Source organism: Chanodichthys erythropterus, chromosome 5 (assembly GCF_024489055.1).
Source record: "Chanodichthys erythropterus isolate Z2021 chromosome 5, ASM2448905v1, whole genome shotgun sequence".
Classification (NCBI taxonomy): Eukaryota; Metazoa; Chordata; class Actinopteri; order Cypriniformes; family Xenocyprididae; genus Chanodichthys; species Chanodichthys erythropterus.
The window spans coordinates 7682614-7706090 of record NC_090225.1 but is presented as its reverse complement, the minus strand read 5'-3'; the positions used below and the strand labels follow the sequence as shown (position 1 = coordinate 7706090).

Below are 23477 nucleotides of genomic sequence, written 5' to 3'. Positions count from 1 at the left end.
CCTTGACAAAACCACATACTGACTGGTGAAAATTGGAAAGAGAGTCTTGAGAGTCTTGCGAGTGTCGACACATGAGCAAAAATGCTAGTAATAGGGAAAATAGTCTGGCGGTTATGGAATTTGCCTCCAGTACAATGTGCAAATTCAATCTACCTGTGAGTACATTTGTGCACATTCAAAAAATGCTTGTTTGTGGAGGCCAACAGCTTGTCTTTTCCCACACTATGGGAGTTATTCAGAGATAATGGAAAATCATTTATTCTCTATTACGAACATGGCACCGACATTTGGGGGACCAGTGAAACAAGTGCTACTGAAAGCAGATCAGAAATTTTATAAACAAGGCCCATCATGCATATGGTTTTAGTCAAGTTGTTAACAGCTGGTTTAAATATCAATATGCAGGGGAAATTGTTTGTATATAAACTGCAGCAGTGCAAAATGCATCATAATATCATGAACAATATGAACAATTATCAATACATAAATCAAACATTGAGAAAACTGAACTTCTGATACGTTTTCCCTTCATTTTAATATGTTCAGAGATGAACAGTAAAATCACTCTTTCAGTGTCTTACGAATACCTTCACACCACTCGATTGTCTCATAGGAGATGGATCACAATCTCAACTGACTTCACTCCCATTGGTAGTCGCCCCATCAAGTTGCTGGTGATTTGCATAAAGTTGAACTCAACTTTGTCAAGTTTCTAGACATGCCTACACAGCGTAGCCAACAGTCGCTGTCACTCATGTCAGAGTTAAATTGAATGGGCAGCCAGCAATTCAAGAAATCTCTAGCTTTTTTCCCCACATATTTTTGAGACTTGAATGTTTTTGTGGTCAGCACAGGAAAAACATCATAAGTGCACAGATGCAGTTTAGGGAGAACATTATTGGTATATAGCCTTCAGATGCTATGAGCAATTTTTGGCCGATTCAAATTAGGTGAATAGTCCCAACCCAAACTAAGCCAACATTAGTATGTTGGACTGGTTGGGATGTTCAAAACAAACAGAGCAATGTTTTGATAGCACCAACAATGCACAATGTTTACACTTTCCATAGGAATCATCCTTCGAATGGCTTACTATGAATTTGTCCACAATAATTTATTATTCAGAGGCAAAAGTGCAAAAAGAGCAAAGTGTGCAAAATGTTTTAGGGATCAAACCTTCATCAGTGCCATCTTGATCCCAAAAACGTTTTGCAGAATTTGCACTTTTCACTTTATTTTTGGCCTCTGAACAATAAATTCTTGTGAGCTTTTTTGGCCCATTTTTTGTGAGTGGATCTTATTAGTTTTTTTGATCTTTGAGCTATTTTTGATAAATATTACATATTGATCTACGCACCACAAGAAGTTTGTGTATTTAATTTATTTGGACTTGTTTCTGGCCCTACACTTTTTCAATCTCTTCATTTTTACTATAAATTTGTAAAATACTTACTGCGCATTAAGCCAAAATAGGAGAAGGTTTAATACTGTTCAAAGATTTGGGGTCAGTATGTTTTGTTTTTAAATGTTAAAGAAATTAGCAGTTTTATTCGGCAAGGATTCATTCAATTGTTCAAAAATTACAGTTTAAACAATGTCATAAAATATTTCCATTCTAAACTTACAATATACAATACAATACAAAACAATATACAATATAATTATATTTCACAATATTATATTTCACACAGAAACCTCTAGCAAAATTATTTACAAAATTTTACTGACCCAAAACTAGTATTTTGAAATTGAAACAACAACAACAACAAAAACCCCACATGAATCACCTTTAAAGGTGCCATTGAACGTTTTTTTACAAGATGTAATATAAGTCTAAGGTGTCCCCTGAATGTGTCTGTGAAGTTTCAGCTCAAAATACCCTATAGATTTTTTTTTTATTCATTTTTTTAACTGCCTATTTTGGGGCATAATTAGAAATGCGCCGATTCATGTTGCGGCCCCTTTAAATACTCACGCTCCCCGCCCACAGAGCTCGCGCTTGCCTTAAACAGTGCATAAACAAAGTTTACACTGCTAATATAACCCTCAAAATGGATCTTTAAAAAGTGTTCATCATACATACTGCATGCATACGTCAGATTATGCGAGTATTGTATTTAATTGGATGTTTACATTTTGATTCTGAATGAGTTTGATAGTGCTCCGTGGCTAAAGCTAACATTACACACTGTTGGAGAGATTTATAAAGAATGAAGTTGTTTATGAATTATACAGACTGCAAGTGTTTAATAATGAAAATAGCGACGGCTCTTGTCTCCGTGAATACAATAAGAAACAATGGTAACTTTAACCACATTTAACAGTACATTAGCAACATGCTAACAAAACATTTAGAAAGAAAATTTACAAATATCACTAAAAATATCATGTTATCATGGATCATGTCAGTTATTATCGTTCCATCTGCCATTTTTCACTATTGTCCTTGCTTGCTTACCTAGTCTGATGATTCAGCTGTGCACAGATCCAGACGTTAATACTGGCTGCCCTTGTCTAATGTTTGAACATGGGCTGGTATATGCAAATATTGGGGGCGTACATATTAATGATCCTGACTGTTACGTAACAGTCTGTGTTATGTTGAGATTCGCCTGTTCTTCGGAGGTCTTTTAAACAAATGAGATTTATATAAGGAGGAGGAAACAATGTGTAATGAAACTCAGTGTATGTCTTTTCCATGTACTGAACTCTTGTTATTCAACTATGCCAATATAAATTCAATTTTTAATTCTAGGGCACCTTTAAGGCCATCTGAAAGGACAATCACCTGAAACTTTCATCACCCAAACATCAAAGTAAATGTTTGTGACTTCAATTCTCTTATCAGAGAATAGATGGGAGAAAGAATGAACATGTAGGATGAATAACAAGAGAAGGAGAGTGAGCCCATGTCTCTAAAACTGCTCAGCAAGCCTTCATAAGCCCTTCCTAACTCTTTCTCTCTCCACAAAGCCACTGTAAAGTCTGTGTGTGCCATCCGCCTCTGGAGGGCTAAATAGCTCCCAGTGACGGGTGTTATTCTGGGAGGCTGTCCTCTCTCCATGGCTCTATTCATCAGACACACAGAGCACAGTGACCTAGCAACTTGGGCCAAGATTACACGCTCTAAAACCTCTCCTCAGCCTACAACAGAAGCACAACTGTGCAAAGGGCCAGACAACTAAAGTTAATAAACAAACTAAATAGTTTTAAGCCAAACAAAAATAACAAACAAATCCATGAAATATTCATACTGTAAATGTATCTGCCAAATGTATCTGCTAAACGTATATTCAGCACCTACTGTTTCCCATTATCTACCTACAGTACATGCCTACAAGTCATTATCTGTGTTTCAAAAAAGACACATGGTATAAAAGTGTGTGTTATTCTCATCCTTTTTGACCCCAGTGCCCCCCTTTGTCCACATTCAAAGACCCAATTACTTTTCCAGTTGTTTAAGGTTATCTTGATAACAATAAAAAATTCTCACATCTTGGCATAAATGGAACAATGTATATTCATAAAATACATAAAAATGAACACAGTTATAAGATTTTATTATATTACATAATTTTCCTTTTTAAAAATTCTAAAGTAGGGAATGCCTCAAATTTATTCAGGATTTTTTTTTTTTTTTTTTTTGGTAAACTAAAAATAAGTTTTACTGTAGATGTTTTAGTTTATTTTAATGCTTCTTTAATGCTTCTTTATCTTGAGGCCCCTTTGAAAGTTTGCTGGGCCCCCTCTAATGGGTCCCTGCCCCCGGTTGAGAACCACTGGTATAAAACATAGTGAATCAACTTGAAGTCATTTATATAACATACTGCCATTGCACATATTGTGAATTAGAAGATTGCATTAGTAACTTGATAACATATTATGGAATCTCCGGATATAAAGGTCAGTTCCTGGTCTGTTAATGTGTATGAGGAAATAAATGATTACATACTGAAGGTTTTTCTTTAATAGCATTATTGCATAAATGATAAAAAACCCAGTGTGACGGAGTCAGTATAAGAATGTTTTATAATGAAGTGGATTTGAGAGGCTTGTGAACTTTTGGATTGTGCCTAAAAAGCAATCAAAAGGAAATTAGGAAAAAGTCGCGTACAGAAACGGAATGATAATCAGCACTAAATACAAAAGCATTTAAATAAGCAAGGTTTTGTTTCCAGACTGTTCAACCCGAACCAATTTTATGGAAGCATATTAACTCTGAAGCTAATTGTTTGTACATTATCATCTGCACAATTTGAGGCGTATGTCTACAGAATGATTATGGAAATGAACGCAGATGCTGCAATAAAAAAGGTCTGTCAATCACTCACATGTGACATTTGATGTGACAGGCAGAGGGCTTCACAGCAGATGTTCTCTACAAAGCAAAGACATTCTACCCTCTTTTAAAATCATACTTGAACTAAGTATATTTCATCTACACAGTCCCCCTAGACAGACAGGCATTCCCTCCTCAAACTCACGCCACTGGTTTAGCCAGTGTTGCTGTCAAGTTCTCTGCATATTAAGATGTACAAGTATTTTTACATTGAAAAAAATAACTTTAAAAAGGTTTTTAGTTTACTAAAATTGAAAATGATCATTTTACTAACCTACATATTGTTCCAAACCTGTTTGATTTTATGTTTTGTAAAACACTAAAGATATTTTAACATTAGTGTACAAGTAACAATGAACCTCATTGACTTTAATTATATGGACAAAAAAAAAAAAAAACAAACATAAAAATATCCTCTTATGTCTCCAACCCTCTACGGACACACTGAAGCTCGAGTCGCCATTGGCTAGTATTTTTTTTTTTTTTTTTTACATGAAATGCAAGAACATTGCAAATGAAAAAATCTACATAAATATAATATATAAATTTCAAACACTATTAGAGTCCAGTAAACAGTCTGTAATAAAATAAGGTCAAATAATGAAACACTAATAAACAATAGAAAAGTTACCAACTAAATAAACAGTGTTTTTCAAGTTTTTCTTGCCGATCTAACAGTAGTTAGGTACTACTGTAGATTAGGTACATAAATTGAATAAAGTAATCAAAAGCTACAAAAGTTATTCAGTCAAGATCATTGGGTGATATTTTTACAGTGAGTCTGTTGTTTGATTAACATTAAAAACACAGACAGCAGCAGGAATATTAGGCTGCTGTCACTTTAAGACTAATGCACAGATCCAATATACTGTTACACACGTTTACTTTCTCAACTGTTAATATTCACTTAAGACATAGCAACAATGTTTACTAGGATTCTCGCCAAGATGGGCATTTTGACAGTTTTGTGAAATTGTCCGTTCAAGCGCAAGATGTGAAAGAGAGCTCAATTCAGTATTTGTGTGCTATCAGGCGTGGCCTTTTCTTCGAGTTATCTTTTGCATTTTCTTGCACTTTCATGTTTAAATTGGCAAGGCCTAAAAACATGTGCAAATGACAAACAACGCATCACTGGCCCGATTGGGACAGTGACAGTTCTGTCAACGAGCCCTGATTTACTTGCATTGTAGAGGGTTGGTTTCATAGAAGTCAGTCATATGGGATTGGAACAACATGAATATTAACAAAAGGTTTTCATATGTGGGTATCCCTTTAAGGCTGGGGAGATTAACCCAACCAGGAGGATTCTGGATAATAACACTGACATGGATCAGTTGAGTGTGTTGTTTTGTTTGATTGCTTAATGTGCGGCTGAAATGACAGAGCTGACAGGAACACCCCATGGACCCCTATTAGGACCCTTTGGGTTTCTCAGCAGTCAAAACCTTGTCATGCAGCATGAATGCGTGTCGGACACTGAACTGATAACAACTGTAGTGGGACCTCTCATATTATTTATCCTGTCAGAGACAAATGAGCTCTGGAACAAATTTCCGCTAGGGATGAACACAGATCATCCTGATGCTCCATGTGCATGTAAACAGTCAATTGAACGTGTTACAGTACATAAGGATTTAAAAGTAAATGAAGACAAACTTTTCATTCAACTCCTAATAGCACAATTATTAGAACAAACATTTGGGAATTCACTGTATAGAGTCAATCAAAACTGGAATATGGTTCACGTACACTTCAAAAGGTGGCATAAGGTAAGCTTCATGTGAACTGCGGTACTGTTTGTATTTGGCATTATGGTGTCTTCTGTATTTATAATGTGCAAAATAAAGGCAATATACTTCAAACGAAATCGAAGAACTGGTGGGACGTCATTTCAAACAAAATCAGTCCAAAACAAAGTTTTTGCTGGGAGTTTGAAACAGCTTGCCAAAGCAAACTTTCCAGAAAAGTTTGCTCAGGCTGGTAAAACACTTTCAAACTACCATTGGTCCATGCCGATTACGTAATAAGTAGCTGTGGCTCTGAGGCTCCGCCTAATTTACATGGAAATCTTTGCTGGTTCATTTCTTCTGTTTAGTCCAAGTTCAGACGCAACGCATAAAAACATGAAAACACAGGACTGTGGAGGGCAGCTTTATAGTAGAAATTGAAGATTTAATTTTAATTAAGAGACACTGACACTGTTTTTTCATGCTTAATATTGTAAAGCTGCTTGATTTAAAGCAATATTTTGTATGAAGTAGTATATAAATACTGTAAGCGTGACTTGATGTGAATTAAATGCCAAATTGCAGAGCTGATGCAACATCGCTATGATCGGATGCTTTCTTAACTGATGTTTTCTCACCCCTGTCATTTTTGTTGTGCATTTATTTTGTTATTGTGAGGAAAGAGTGCAGCACATATTCATCTAAATGCCGGTCCAAGCACCGTGGGCGGTGCCGGGGTGTTTGCTAACTGATAAACCGCTGAAAAAGGTATTTCAAACTTCTTTTTATCCCTAAAGAAAAAAACTTTGCCGTGAGAATCGAGGCCATAAGGAATCAAATGGAAACATGCATTCAAACCAAACATTAAAACAGCCTAAAAGCACTCAAGGCTTGAGTGTGAACCCTGCTGAATGTCTTGAGCTAAACCAGTGGAGCGTTTTTCAGAACAGGTGACCCTGACATCTATTAGTTCACGTGAAGGATTTATCTGTTAAGAGGCTCAATGTTACGCAGAAGTGCAGTAAATCTCCACTACTAGGAAGAGAACCATGTTAGAGTGAAAATGCCTGACAGACATGATTCCAACATGAACTCTCTGGCTAACACAGTGCTCCATGTCTCTAAATAGTCAAATCAATATGTATGTGGGGTAGGGTTTATTTGAATAGGGTGAGAACAAATCAGTTTGCTTTGTTAGTTGGAATCCAACTCCAAAGGAACACTTTTACATCATTAGAGCCAAAACATACATAAATACAGGAATGCTAGCAGTTATAGCTATGGAAACGTGATTACACTCATCGATGAATTTTACAATGTGTCGAAATGCAGTTCATTATGCAACGCAAGAATGTGAAACAAAGGTGATTATTATACAATCCAAGAAATGAGACTAAAAGTGCCATTGTTTTTCATTAGAGTATATAGTATATAAGCGCCAACACTTCTAACTACCTAATGACGCTTTCTGAAATGTGACAATGCAAGTACACACTATATTCTCAACATTGCTTCAATAGCCATTGTGGTGCATTATAGTAAACAGTCTTCTATTTCAGATTAACTACTGTCATAAGGCAAAAATTTGAGGAGAATCTTGCTGAGCAAGTGGGAGTTAGTTAAACTGTCAACATGTTTATACTTGGCTACCTGAATAACAACACATCCAGTTTAGTAGCACAGACATTGAAGAGTAACTATTGCTCCATTTAGTACAGAGGTTTATTCCAACAACAGCGTCGCAAGAATTTATATTAAATACATACAGTGGGAATGAGCACCTGCAAGCATTAATTTCTCATTTGTGTAGCGGCACATGGTATTCATTAAATATTAGACAGATAAACAGGTGTCCCTTCAAATATGAGATGGGAATTCAAGATTAGATAATAAAGAACAAAGCTTCCTTGACCCGAATAATAACCAGCGTACATTTTCTTATACTTTTTTCTTGCTTCTAGGTCAGACAAAATGTCCTTCCAATCTTCTTTGCATCAGGCAAATAAATATATTTCTGTTACAAATCCTGACAGAACAAAGTCAGTAGAGAATGAAAAGTATTTTTAGATAGCAGGTGCAGACCCCCTAGAAAGCTAAGCCACTCGCTCTGTGTCAGTAGAAGAGGAAGGAAATGGATTTTCATACCTTTGAAATGTTGCTGGACCTGCTTGCAGAATGACCAAGCGGTTTCTCATTCTGTGGAAGAGAGAAAAAGCAGAAAAAGTTTGAGAACAATGCTTAGCATTTACAAAGTATCCTGGAAATGACTGCTAACATTTTTTAATAACATTGTAATCTTCACAAGGAGGAAATACACCTACACAGAAAGGAAATAATACATTTGAACTATATGACATTTAACTATATCTCAGGTGGTTAATTCCACCATTAAGCATTGAAAAGTGTTTTTTCCTGCTGTGTTATATTATTTATAGGTCAGTTGTGACTGTAATGTAAGAGGGTTGCTACAGTATATTACAACAACTGATCCTACACTGAGACACTGATTTGTTCAACTGCAATATACTGAATGTATAGTGAATATTAAAGGTGCAGTAAGCAATTTCTGAGAAACACTGTTGACATTGGAAATCACCCCAAACAAACCATTGCCACCCCCCCCCCTTTGCTAAAGCACAGAAAAATAAGGCTTCCTGAAAAATAAAGCGAAAATGTTGAACAAATAACAAAAAAATTAACAGACAGTACACAAGGGTATATATAAGAAAGAGTTTGTTGTTAGTTGCCAGCAGCACACCAGCTCCAGACATGACATTTAAAACTGTCCTGTTCATATAGCTAACATTACAACAACAGCATCTCTAGGTTTTGTGAAACAGCAAAACCAATGTTACTCACAAATGGACCAAAAAACAACGCAACCTTAGCATCCGTTTTCAGGCCTTCGGTCTCTCCAGCACTGGAAAGCTGTTCTAATATTAACACAGGTCCAAAATCTCTTGCCTGATCAAAACCTGTCTTTTTTCAGTGATATTCCTCTGACCTGTTCTCTTTTGTAATGTCTCTCAGCCATTTCTCTTTCTACAGTCTATCTTAAAATCACCCACTTGAGTGTTCACGCCCCCTACTGCTGGCTACAAGTGTGTCGTGGTGCTCGGTCTGATCCACTTTCAACAGTATTTCTCAGAATTCACTTACTGCACCTTTAAGCAAATTAAAAGCTTGTAATAGTAATAGACTGATGAAATGGCTGATATTTTACCATTTCACTGAATTGTATTGACTTCAGCAACAACAACAACAACAACAAAAAAACATCAGTTGGGTTATAGTTTGAAGTAGGCATCTGTATTTCTGCCGACATTCCTTCTTCAGTGGCTAAATTGTGATTAGACTTAAATAACTACAACAGAAAAACCCTGAGCAAACACACCCTTTCCTAATTTATAACACTTAATTACAACTATTTGTGTACAGATTGTCATTGTTTTCCGGCTTTGGCACATTTACTCTTTTCTTGTTTCAAGATGTGAGTTAAAAATAGACTAAGCTCTAGACTGTAAGACTCTGTCTGGAAAAAAAGGGCTCATTGAAACAGACAGGCCGAATGAATGAATGCAGACACAGAAAATCACTTACAAGCATTAATATCATATTAACATTTTTGATAAAACATCATGTTCTAATCCAATTTCCTATAGCACTTTGATGAATATAGTCAAATTAACAGGATCTGTAATTTGAAAAAAATCTATTCTATTTCTTTCTATTTCAAATAAATGTTCTTATGTCACTTTTTTAATCAATTTTATGCATCTTTGCTGAATAAAAGTATTAATTTCCCTTTTTAAAAAAATACTGAACGGGGTATACTTTTTTTTTTTCCTTTTTCTTTTTCCAGATGCAGTTATGATCATTTGAAAATGTTAATTCTCTTCGAAAGCATGGCACAAAGCCAAAATAAAAAGTCTTAAAATTAATAGAAGATGGTCTTTCTTCACGCAAAACAATGATTCAGTCATGTTCTTGAGAGGCTTCATTAGAGTCAACCAAACAAAATCTGTTTTTAGTCTTGCATCATTTATAAAGCAAAAAAAAAAAAAAAAAAAAACTTCAAAACCTCAAAACAAACAGCATTACATTTAGAACAAAAGAAAACTAGCACATGCTCATTTAGCATTTCCAGTCCTGTGCGAATTATGAGGCAGAAATGGTGCTAATATCAATGCTTGGCGGAGAAAAGCTCTGCAACAAAGAGCCCCTTGGCAAAATGTGCCATGATTAGCGAGTGGGTGCGTGTGTGAGAGCTCATTGTTTTTCCTCTGAACTCAACTGTAATGGTGAGGACCCAATATGTGTGAGAGCATGTGCAGCAACAGAAGGACATGCTCTTTATCTTTAATCATTCCTGTGTTTTTTACTCATGTCTCCAGCCCTGCGCTGTTACCATGGAGATGGCAGTGGAGGGACCCAGTGCTAAATCCCTGCTGGTTACTGTCTTTCTGTTATTAAGGAGAATTTCAGCTATCCTAGACATCAAAACAGTTCATCATCTTTCCATACAACTGCACAAACACACTAAAGTGATGGACATTTTCAGTTAAAATAACAGGTCAAAATAAGTCACTTATCCATAAAAAGATAAAATATTAGGGTTGTGTTACATTCATTCCATGAATCAGTTCAGATTCAAACAAGTTCTGATCAATATATGTTCATGTGTTAAATGTACTTTGCAACGATGGCATTACATTTAAAGGGTACAGTATTTGACGCACCATCTCTATACAGATATTTTATTAGAAACTGGATGTGTTGTTAATTTTAAATTAATACTTTGACGTCAGTAACATCAAACATCTTTAGTTCTCAACCTTCAATGACGTCAAAGTATTCCTACCTGATGCGGAGCATCTAAAGAAACCATATTTGATTTGAGAGCTTTCAATGAATAAATTCAATTTCAATCTGGTTCATTACACAATGTTGTTTGACTTCAGAAAACATGGACTATAGCAAACGAATCAGATGGACTACTTTTATGATGCTTTTATGGTACTTTTTGTGTCAGTTTGGAGCTAAATAGCACTCATCCCATTCACTTTTATTAGAAATGGATCAGGATATGCTCAAGATATTCTAAAAAATTCACCTTTTGTGCTCCACTGAAGAAAAAGTCAAAAAGTGGATTTGTAACGACATGAGGGGAGTAAATTACGACAGCTTTAAGACCAATTGTTTTTATTGTGTACTTTAAGCCCGTAACACACCAAGCTGACTCCAGCGAATTAGTGGCGACAAAAGCAGACGGCAAGGGTTGGCTCACGTCAGCAGCGATTTGGTCCAAAGTTGCACTGACAAAACCGACGCTCGACACCCGACGGCCAAGTAGCAGGTCCGTTCGGTGCCTGCGTAAGAAGAAATGCCTTTCCATGCCAGAAGATGGCAGTAGTTGAACAGCCAATCAGAATGCTCAGATGGCCCGACTGACCGACGAGCTCCGATGCCGATTCTACATGTAGAATTGGCCCAAATAAAGCCAAAAAGGACCAACTTCAGCCGACGGTGCGGAACATACTGAGAAAACTTAGTCGGCCAAAGAACAAAATCTGCCTGACGGCCGACAGTCGGCTTGGTGTGTTCCGGGCTTAATATTAATTGTTTTAAGGTGTACACAATTCACAAAAATATATATATCTATATATATATATCTATATATATATATATTACTCAAGTCTTCAGTATCATATGATCATTCAGAAATCATTCCAATAATCATTCTTTGGTGCTAAAGAAACATTTATTATTATTAATGTTGAAAGCAGTTGTGCTGCTTAATATTTTTGTGGAAACCTTGACACTTTTTTGGGTACTTTTAATAGAACGATCAAAAGAACATTTATTTGAAATAGAAATCTTTTTCTCTTTTGATCATTTTAATGTATCATTGTTGAATAAAAGTATTAATTTATTTCAGAAAAATAAATCTTACTGGCCCCAAACCTACTGTATGAAGGGTAGCGTAAATTCATCTGTTTTCCTCATCAATGAGCTTGATGTGGTTTCAACAATTAAAGTAATTTGAGGTTCCCATAGGCTTTCATAACAGAGATTGTGCCAAACTGAAATGGGTCACACAGCAATGCAGTCTGGTTCGCACAGCGGTGTTCAGATTGTTCTGAGCGGCACAATCCATTGAGCCACACGAGAATACACATGCTCGAGGTGCTCACATCACACTCTGTACTGTACGTTCTGTATGGGTTAATCGATTTGCACTGTTTTGTCCTGCTTTTGGTGGTAATACACAACAGGACATGGCAGCATATGATTTAAAAAAATTTAACAAATTCAACTATGAACTAACACGAAAAAAATAGTCATAAAATGCAGAATATGTGGCTCAATGTTTTCAAGCACTTCAGGTGTGTGGCTGAGTAAACAGTAACAGTAGAAATTAAGTGCTAATACATTGCTGTTATGGATCTGCAGGCTTCATCAAGTGTGTGGGCAGATCCAGAATAATGAGCCAGACTCCAAGGTTGCCATGAGTGCACGGATAATATAATGAGATGACAAATGCATGCATGGTGCTTGAATGTAATATGACAGGGATGATTAGAAGAGAAAACAGCACAGTGAAGTTTGAGGTATATACAAATCACTCAGAGTGCTTAAATAATGTGCCCCTCCATCTCAGTGAGCGCATGTTAACATAAACCTCTGATAACACTGTCAAGCTTTTAAAGAGTGAAAAAGTGAACATGGCAGCAGTCTCTGTGGCTTCTGTCTGCTCCTATCAGCGTGCGACTTCTTGATCCATAGAAACCTGAGGAACTGTTTGACACAGCCAAGGCTATATGTCTGCCATCTTTCTAAAGTCATTTTTACACCCCTCAAATTTGGCTCCAAAATCTCAGGTGAAAATTGTCATGTTGACCCCCCTCTACAAAATAGTGGATTACTCAGTAAATATACATCTGTGACATTTAATATTTTGGCTTTCATCACTATTTATGTTTGTCTTTCTACAGAAAAAATATTAACAAAATCAAAAATTTGAGCCGGGGACCTGGTTGAGTTGACATGGAATGATAATTGACGGGATTTTTTATTTGATAGATAGGCCTACTATTTTAATTTATTTTTGTTTTAGTACAATGAACTAAGGCCTGAGGCTACACTTCTCATAACAGTCCTGAATATAGTTGTTTGGGAAACTTACCTGACTTTGTGATACATGTTTATCATTGAGTCCTAATCAGACAAGTTTTCAACAACAATTAATCAATCTACATCAAATACAAATCTCCTTTATGGTGCTACACAATCACAGCAGATCAGAAGTTGTTTCAACCACAGTTATGCAGAGCCATAACCACCACAGACATCAACTTGAGGGTAGTCTCAGCTTCAGACATTACAACCACAGACCGTTGACTGAACGTCTGATGCATATGGCACACAAAATGGGAAACACTTTGGGAGTTTCATTTGATTGGTTGAATTCTTCAGGATTTCTAGGAGATGTGTGTGGCGTTCTTTAATGGTCCGCCTGGAAACAAAGCCGTTGTGATGCCAAACCCCCTCATGGAAGAAGAAAGCAGTCTTGTTTACAACTGTGACAATGATCACTTATCAAAAGTATGTGAAGTTTTGCAGTAAACTTGCACAATGTTCTTGAATGAACTGCACACTGGTCTGTTATTGTGGGGACATCAACTTTACATTTTCACGCCCCAAACATGATGCTGAACAAAATCAACTGTGATTGGTTGCTCTATATGTCATCAGATGTCCTCTTGGGCGGTCCTTGGCCAATGAAAGCTGCTATGGAGTCCAGACCTTCTGCTATCAGCCTGGAGGTCTGGCTACGTGAGACTAACTTGAGGGGGACAGGTCTTGCACTTCCTTACGCAACACTCAATTTGTTAGGATGAAGTTTTAAAAGTTTTTTTTTTTTAGCAGTCTAATAGCTCTCGCCAACGTCAAAATGTTGATATGACCAATCAAATCAAAGAAGGCGGGCTTTACAGTTTACAGAAGACGAGCGTGAATTCCAATGCAATGCATCAGTTTTAACAGTGAAAGTGTGCAAGGTTTTAAGTTGTTAAACATTTAATATTTACCATGTGTTTTAAGACAAAATTGCAATATCCAATGAAACTAACTATTCCAGTTTTGCCAAATTTCACAATTTTAAAATGAAAAGTCTATATGCTATTTGTGTAATGAAATTCGCAATTGAATGTGAGAGACAAGAAACATAAACAGAGCCATTTTAGGCATACGATTAAGAGTGAATGTGCATATTTTAATATAAAAACATTATTTGCAAACTCATTACTTTACAACAGATTATTTTCCTACAATCTGCCTTTTTTTCTTTATTCCTGTTAAGCTTTTTATTTCTTTAATCCATTTAAATAAAAGGAACATTACATTTATGGCATAACCCCAACCCCAAAATTAAATCTACAAAGAAAAAAAGCAAAACAAATTGTCTCTTCAGTGTTTAAGTCATGGTTATGGCCTTGCAGTTATGAAAAGCAGGGCGAGGCTAATCAGAACAAGGCCGCAGAAGCAGAAATCAAGAATATGTCAACAAAATCTGCCAGGTTATATATGTTCATGCCAGGTTAATTTAAATAAAAGTCTAAGTTGTGGAATGCACATCAATACCTAAGCAATGTGGCATCATCGTTTGCACAAAGTCACACTTTGGTAAAGCTTTGCTGAGAGTATCTGGTATAGAGCTTAGATCGGGCCCAACAAATCAAGCCCGACCCTACCCGAGCCCGAGCACGTTGTGTCGAGCCCGGCCCGGCCCGACACCTCCACTGTAATTATGAGCCCGAGCCCGATTTAAACCCGACCATTTTTAATATGTGGGCCGTTATAACCAGGGGCGGCGCCAGATTATTTTATTTTTTTTAACGCAGGTGCTGCTGTGCTAGATCATAGGCTACAGGGGGGAGCTGCGCAGTTATATAAATTATATAAATACTATTAATAAATGAGCAAAAATTGGCCACTCAATATTAAATATTAAATTATTTTAATTATAATAAAGTTTTAATTTTATTAAATTGAACAAGCTCAACATTCAGCATTCAATCAAATATTCTTAAAGATTAATTATTATTAATAATGTTACTTCAACCTATTGTTATTTTAACATAATATGTGTGTGAGCAACAAGCAAGATGTGCATTTGTAAATTCGGTGACAGCGTGTGTTACGAGTTTCAAATGGTGTAAGTGTGTCCGTGGCGCGCCGGCGCCTCCATATCAATATTATATTGTCTGCTATATTGCTTTTTATGTATTAAATCCAGGTAATTGGATGATGAAAAATGTATTAAAATTAAGATACAATTAATACTAAACGAAATTCACTTTAAAGAAAATCTTTCTTCAAAACAAAACTTAACAAACTTGAAACTAAATGTGCTTATTTAATGGCTAAAACACGTAGGCTATAGCTAGACTCTCTTTTTGTACAAATTGCAGCACATTCATTTAATTCTGAATTTTGCATATGTACGTTGAAAAGCATTTGTTTGTGCATAGTAAAACATATCTGTAACATTTATCAAGTTCATAATTGTGCGTGCATTTATTAATTATTATCTTAATGAATAATACGACAAGGAAGAAGCATGTAAACTGCGTTGTTTGTTTATTAAAACTAGTTTAAAATGTTTCCATACCTCCGATTTTCCTCCAGACTTGCTCAAAGTTAATTCTCCTGTTTTATTTTTTTTCTTTGGTTCTTCAAGCTCCATGTTGTACTTAAGCCTCGTTTCGGCTCCGACAAGGTTTTGTTCCGTCTTTTGAGGGGTGTCAACTCACACCAGAAAAATTTCAGAAGCGAAGCGGCTGGATTCGCGAGACCACTAGATTTGCCTGGCAAACATTGTTTTCGTTAATTTTTTCATGTTTTTAATGGCTAAATGGTTATATTTTGTCCGGTTTGATTGTGTTTATTGCTATGCCATACTTTATTTTGCTGTAGCCATACAGATGAAGTTAAAACACAACAAAAAACAAGAAATTTCAAGTTCGAATCTCTTGTCGTCAGTTTCTGGCATCGTATTAATGTGAAATATGAGCGGGAGTTTACTCAGGGTGATTATTTTGACTTTATTTTGTATTTCAGCTGCGCGTCTTGGACGCGGCGTCCGTCAAAAATATCTTTAGCGAAGCGGCGCGGTGAGCCGCTTCTGGGACGCTTCTCAAACGCACCGCGGCGCGGCTGGTGTAAACACGAGCATTGACTAGAGTGGCCGCGTATCAGCTCCGGTAGCCGCGTCGCAGCCGTAACGCGCCGCACGCGTGTAGTGTAAACGAGGCTTTAAACGAGGCTTTAAGCTACTGAATAGTACAACACGCACAACAGGTGTGATGCGTCACGCGTGCGAGACTGCGAGTGAACGAGACGCTGCGCATGACACGTGACAAGGGCCCGACCCGACCCGACCCGGCCCGAGGACAGTGGCGGGAAATAATAGCCCGGGCTCGGGCTCGGGCAGAGAATCTAAGCTCTAATCTGGTATCTGAGCTGTCTCCGAGGAGAGGGTGATGGCCATGACTGTCTCAAGGAGAAGATTGAATTATCCTACTGGGTGAGCAGAGGTTGTTATCAGCACTGAGTGAGTGGAGACCTGTGACAGATGGCCATCTACACTGCCTCAGCTGGCTGCTCTCTTCCTCCATCTCTAAGATTCCCTATCTCCATGTCTCATTGCCTCAGTAGACAGCTCAACGCAACAACGGCAGTCAGGAGGAACAGGCAACAAATGAGACAGCACTGCTACAACCTCACCATCACCGTCTTTCTATTTTCATCTCTCTCGCTCTCTTTCTCCTTCTCCACTCAGCACTTCCTGTCAGTAATGAGTGACTGGCCTTAATGACACAATAAAATTCACAAACATCAACTGGTTTCTCAAAACCAAAACAAGAAAAAGCATGGTTCCTCAAAGCATTACGGTAAAAGGATGTGATTATGGTTCAGCTATGGAGATTATGGAGTATAAAATAAACAGCATCTACCAGCATCACAAATTAAACAAGGCTTGAGGAAAACAAATCCATTGAAAGTGACTATTATATATGCCCATTGTAAATTATTTTACACTTTTCCAAATCAAACAGTTGGCCTGTGGAAGTGTGAAAGATAACACAACTGATAGTAAGCAAAATTTAGACCCATGTTAATAAATTAATCTTAACAATACTTTCGAATTACTCAAAGCTTTGAGTATTAAGCCTTTTACAAAAGGAGTAAGACTGACTAACAGGATAGCATTATAGTAAAACTAGATTACATTTTTTGAAGAAAATGTGACTGGCTCTTGCCTGTGCAAATCTTGGCAGCACATTGCTTCTGGTTGCCAGAGCATTGCAATGAGGTTGTTAGGATGTTTAAAGAGGTTGCTAGGTTTTAAAAGTAGATCTCTTCTCAAAAAGCGTATGATCTGAAGTATCATTTATGTATACCAAAGTGTAATGATTTTAAAATCTGTAACTGCATATATAATAACAATGAACTCAAATGAACCCTGGTCATTTTCCAAGACACTGTATAGTATAATTTTCCGATCTTGCTGTTAAGTGCTCTGAATACCCATCGTATAATCGTTCAGATTGTTGATGTGACAGGGACATGTAAAAGGGACATGGCTGTTAAAGCATTAAAGGTAACTACTTGTTTCTCAAGAGCAAAACTGCTATGCATTTACCAAATCATCTGTGCTGAGATTATTGTTTCTTATAGTACTGTAGGGCTGTTGAAAGCTGGAATCTGATTGGTGGACGAATGCTCTAAGGTGTGCAATTATTTTCAGGGAAACACACAGCTAAAGTAGTTCCAGGCAGGTTTTGACCACATACATGTCATACATATCACTTCGCCAAACGATTTCAGTTATTTCAAAAAGGTCCTTACAGCCTAAAACAGCAAAAGAACCAAAACCCGCAACGGCACTGACCAAGCAAATAAATATAGTAAACAAAAGGATAAAACAACAAATTATTTCAGTGTTTTTTGCCACAAAATTACATTTTATTATGTACAGAAAGGACATACTCTCTTTCTCCCACTCTCTCTGATATTGATACTGAAAATTCAGTAAAATAGTTTAACAACTAAAGCTACACAACAGTTCTCACTGGCTAATAACGGCAGTTTTTGAAGCAGATAAACTTACAGTTTCACTATTAGTGCTGCCGAACACTCTTGAGAGACACACAGACTCCAGTAATTCACACACGCTTAATTTCTCTCTAATATCTGCATTAATAACTGCATTATTCTGCTATCAATGGCTTAAGCCACTGCTACCAGCTCTAAAATGACGTTTTGAAATTAACAACGGAGGAGTGGGATGAGATGCACAAGAAATTAGACCTAGACACAAGAGCGTTTTAAGGACAAAAACCTGACAAATGTCTTGAAATACAACATCTTGAACAATGTCTTGAGGTGTGGTAACCATAGTATAAGCAGAATAACTCACTCCGGAACATTGAATCATTAGAAAATAATGCACTCTCCCGGTTTGCTTTGTGGCCGCATTACCATCTTGGGTGTGCATTATTTTCTAATAATTCAACAGCCTGTCGTCAATTATTCCTTATTCTTGAGAGTGTTATTAGTGTCTGAGTGTATAAACAGAGCGAGAGAGAAAGCAGAAGAAAATTAATACAGTGAAGGAAGCAATATAATTAAATCAACAGAACAAACATCACAATCTGAACGAAAGGTGAAATGCAGTCTGATGAATTTTCGGCTTTCACATTAAGTTATAGATATTTCCTTTCAGAAGACAATAATCAAGAGACTCACACGTCATATTTCATTTCATTGCTTCCTGCAAGGCAGCAACATCCTCCACTCCAACAAAATTAAGCCATGCACAGTAAACAGATACAGGAAAAATAGATGTTCTGATTATGAAGTCAACAATGAGTCCAGAGGGACACAGAGCAAAACAGCATTATAGACCATGAAATGGTTTAATACAATTTTCTCTCCCGTGTTGACGTAAATCCCACTGAAACAGGACACTGAAGTAGGACATATAGGCTTAAATAACCTTCAGTTTATATCACAGCTGGGCCGTAACCACCATAGAAGCTTTATGTCGGATATGGCCAAATTGCCCCCTCCCCCTCTGTTAAAACATGCTAGTAACATGTTAAATCATAACATTTGAAATGTGCTAATTCATGGTAGAAGCATTCTAACAACATGCTAAAACATGTTAGCAATTTGTTGATTAATGCTAGAAACATACTAGCAATGTTTTAAATCAGGCTAACAATGTGCTAATTCAATGTAGAAACACGCTAGCAACAATCTGTTTTTTTTTCTGATAGACTGTATTGCCTTCAAATGTTAAGCTTTAAAACTAAACTACATTAAACTACTTCAAACTGAAAACTTTCAAACTTCAAGCTTTTTCAAGACTTCTTTAAACTTTTTGGTCAGGCTTTCTCAAGCCAACATTAATTTTTTTTTTTTTAATCTAGTTTTAATTCAGATTATGCAGTGCACATTTAAACTGCAGCACAGCTTGCTTGTTTATCTAGCAGATCAGAGCGATTTCACAAATAGCAGTAGTGAGAGTCAAACAAGCCTTAACAAGAAACTTTCAAATCCTGTCATGTCACGCGCAAGCAAAGCATGCTGGGATCATCCACTTCTGCTTTGAATTTCATGCAGTATTTAACTTGACATCAACAAGTGATTAGATTTGCAATTCAGCGTATCACTCCCCATTCAAACATGTAATTTAAACTAATCAAAAGCTTTGAATCACACACACATTATTAAACAGTATAATCTATGCTTTCTAAAATGAAACACGTCAGCATAAATAAGATTCATTAACAACCTAAATCACATACAAATTTGTTATAGTGGATAATGTGGTTGTAGGAAAGATTGAAATAGCCTGGAATAATTTTTATGCCGAGAGACACTGGGAATGTAACCCTATCTTGCAGGAAGTGCGCACGGAAGCGCTTTCCTGTTTGAGCTCATGATTTTTACACAATGGTAGCTCAAATTTCAATATCAAAGAAGCAGCACATAGGCAGAGGGGGATTCATACTCTGGGAAAAGACAACAATTACGGTCTCTTTTCAGCTGAGAGCAGCAGTTTACACATCTGACCTGTCAAACAAACAGTAGCCTTCTGAGGCCTATGAACCGGAGATCACATGATCTGATAAGGACAGAATCAGCTGAGCTGACTGAGGGCCGAGCACCAGAGCACTATCTCTACTAAATCACAGGAAACGGTCATTTCTCAACAACTGAAATGGGGAACAGGGTTGGACTTAACGTCCACTCATCTGTTTCACTTAACCATACTCAACCACACATTTGCAATTTTTCAAAATACAAAGTCTACCATCAGAACAATAATAAGAGTAAAAAGTTGAACTGAAAATTGCCTAATCCTAACTGCAGGTATCACAATGTTTGCCTTCTAGAATGATCAGTCGAATCTGTAATAGGAATATTGCATTAGTATACAAGTAAAGGTAATAGAATTCAAGTGAGTAATACTGAAAATCCGTACATGATATAACGTCCAAATATACAGCACATAACTGCAGTATGCACTGTATAAATCAATAATCAGCATCCTGTTATTGTTCTAATCTCAAAGTGAAACTACATTCCTATGGGAAAACACCATTTTGGTTGTTCACTTTCAGATTATTTATTTATGCATTTATTTTTTCAGATGTTGGAATAAAAGCCACTCCAAATTAACTCAGGCTAGTCAAGACTAATTAGTCTGCTGACACTAGGACCTCTGTGTTCCCCAGTGACCCTCTGGACCGCTCCCTCACGTCAAAATGCAAATGCGAGGTCATTCATAGACGATAAACAATCTGCTTCAGCCTCTGAAACCCAATGCTGATGTAGTGCATAATTATCTACAACAGAATGACACTAGAAATGCAGCAAACATAATCGGACATAAATATTTATGATAATGAGGTACGAAGCACGTCTCCGTTCCCTCCTTCGGGGAAAGAGGGTTACATATGTAACCGAGACGTTTACTCAAAAAATAAAAAGCAAAAAATTACTTACTGACCCTTGTGCCATTTCAAACCTGTAATCTATTCTACTGATCACAAAGAGATTTGTTGTTCAAAGCAAGTTCAGTTACCACAAGCTCCAAAATGACAAAAACAACAAAAATAGATACGCTAAGATAAATTGTGCGCTATATATTCCAATCCAAATCATACAACAGCTTTGGATGAGCAAAATATAAGCCATTATTTACTGCACAATATTTCTTTCCAGTCACATATTTTCAGATTAAACAGCAGTTATTTATTACTAAATGCAGGGTGTGATGAATAATGATTTATATTTTACACATATTGATGAACACTACTAGTTCGTGGTCAGAAAGTTTAAGAAATTAGTAAATTTATTTATGCAGCAGGGATGTCTGAAATTAAATCAAAAGTGACAAAAACAACAATTATGTTTTTACTTTAAGATTTCTATTTCAAATAAATGCTCTTTTGCACTTTCTAATCATAAAAGAATCCTGAAAATAATGGTTTCTTCAGCATCAAGTCAGCATAACTTTTGAAAAGTAGAGTAAAAATAGACCATTTAAATTGTGCACGATATTCCAAGTCATACGATATTTTTACGTGAGCAAAATTTAAGCCATTATTTATTGATAATATAATATTTATTGATAATTAAAACTCAGACATTTAATACTAAATGCAGGGATATGACAAATTATATTAATTTAAAGATATAATAACTAGTGCTGTCAATCGATTAAAAAAATGAACTCGATTAATCAAATTTTTTTCTGTGATTAAATGCGATTATTCACAATTCAAAGATTTTATATGTTTTTAATATATTTTATAATGTAATAATTTTGCATTTAATCTCCAGATTAAAACAACATAAAGAAACAACTTAACATATATTTTAAATACTTGTTTAATGGCATATTTTTATGAATGAAGGCCAGTATCACGGATACTAAATACATCTACTGATGTCTCAATGAAATAGACCCCCCCCAGTTTTAAACATGAATTATTACCATTCAACATTACAGTGTAATTAAAAACTATAGTTTTTTTAACATTTATTAGGCTTCAAAAATAAAACAATTTTTAATTTAAGTGAACTTAGAACAATCCTCACATAAACCCAAAATAAATGTCATATTTAGGCTACCTGTGCCCTTCCTACCTGTCTAACAGATATAAACTGCATGATTTGTAGCCAAAATTAAATATAGATTAATCATTATTAAAGCTACAAAAGTCCTTTAGTCAAGAGCAGTGAGTAATTTTCTCTGTTACCTTTGTTCTTTCATTATTATTATTATGACTTTGGTTCCTGTCACTTTAAGAGCTGCCGCTGCTGCACATGACGCGGCTCTCACACGCGTCCCACTTTATCACAACTCTTTACTTTCGATAAAGACTTTATTTAACTCATTCAAGGCTGCTCTTATGAGGATACTCGATAAAATGGACATTTTTGCCATTATTGTGTGTGTTATTGTTCGTTCAAGCGTGACAGAGAACTAGATTCTGGCGCACCACCCATGCGCATGATACTAGCGTGCGTCTTTCTGTGCGTCGTGTGTGTGACAGGACATTCACGGTGAGTGTGATCATATTGTAATGCTAGCCAAAGGATGACATAAAACGGATGCTGCATTAATTGCATTAAATAAAATTAGCGTGTTAAACTGCAAAAAATTACACATTAACGTTGACAGCACTAATATATATTATATATATATATGTGATGGACTGGGCACCTGTCCATGGTGCTTTCCCCTGCCTTCGGCCTAGGATACTTATGACACTTCAGAGGTCATATAAGGAAGTAGAGTGAGAGCTAATGCTATCGAACTCGAAACCTTTTGAGCCCCTGCGCAATTCAAGTGCTGTCTTGATGTTGAAATTTGATGATGTTGCAACTTGCGGGTCATCCCAATTGAACAGATTTTGCTTAGTGAAGTGATCTTCTACAGATCTACCTTCTCAGTGTGTGGGGAGCAGTGAGCACTATGTAGGGCTCCTGTGAATCAGAGTGGTAAAGAAGAGAAACAGCATGGCAGTAATAGGGATAATCTGTAATGTACAGCAGAACCCTAAGGCCTTTCAGTCACATCTCCTTCAAATCACTGAGTCATCCCTAATGAGAATGTGCCTGTCTGTCTCTCTGGTCTGGAACGAAGATGACTGGATCTTTTTTTTTTTTTTTTTTTTTACACAGGCACACTTCCTGTGTTCACTCATGACTTCCTCTCTCCCACAGGTTTTAAGCTGGTGGGGGGGCCATGTGATCACTAATCTGTCTGCCCCCTCCCCCTTCCAATGAGGGGATTTTACACAAAGCCTACGATTTTGTGTGTCCGT

At 36.6% G+C, this 23477-nt stretch overlaps 1 protein-coding gene across 4 annotated transcripts in view; it reads right to left on the bottom strand.

The window, feature by feature from the left end:
* Positions 1 to 23477, bottom strand: part of marchf8 (membrane-associated ring finger (C3HC4) 8) — a 125421-nt gene that overhangs the window by 27930 nt on the left and 74014 nt on the right. For all 4 annotated transcript variants that reach the window (XM_067385869.1, XM_067385865.1, XM_067385868.1 and 1 more), the window contains exon 3: positions 8212 to 8262. In XM_067385869.1, the coding sequence (XP_067241970.1) occupies positions 8212 to 8262 (51 nt within the window). The remainder of the gene's footprint in view (positions 1 to 8211; positions 8263 to 23477) is intronic.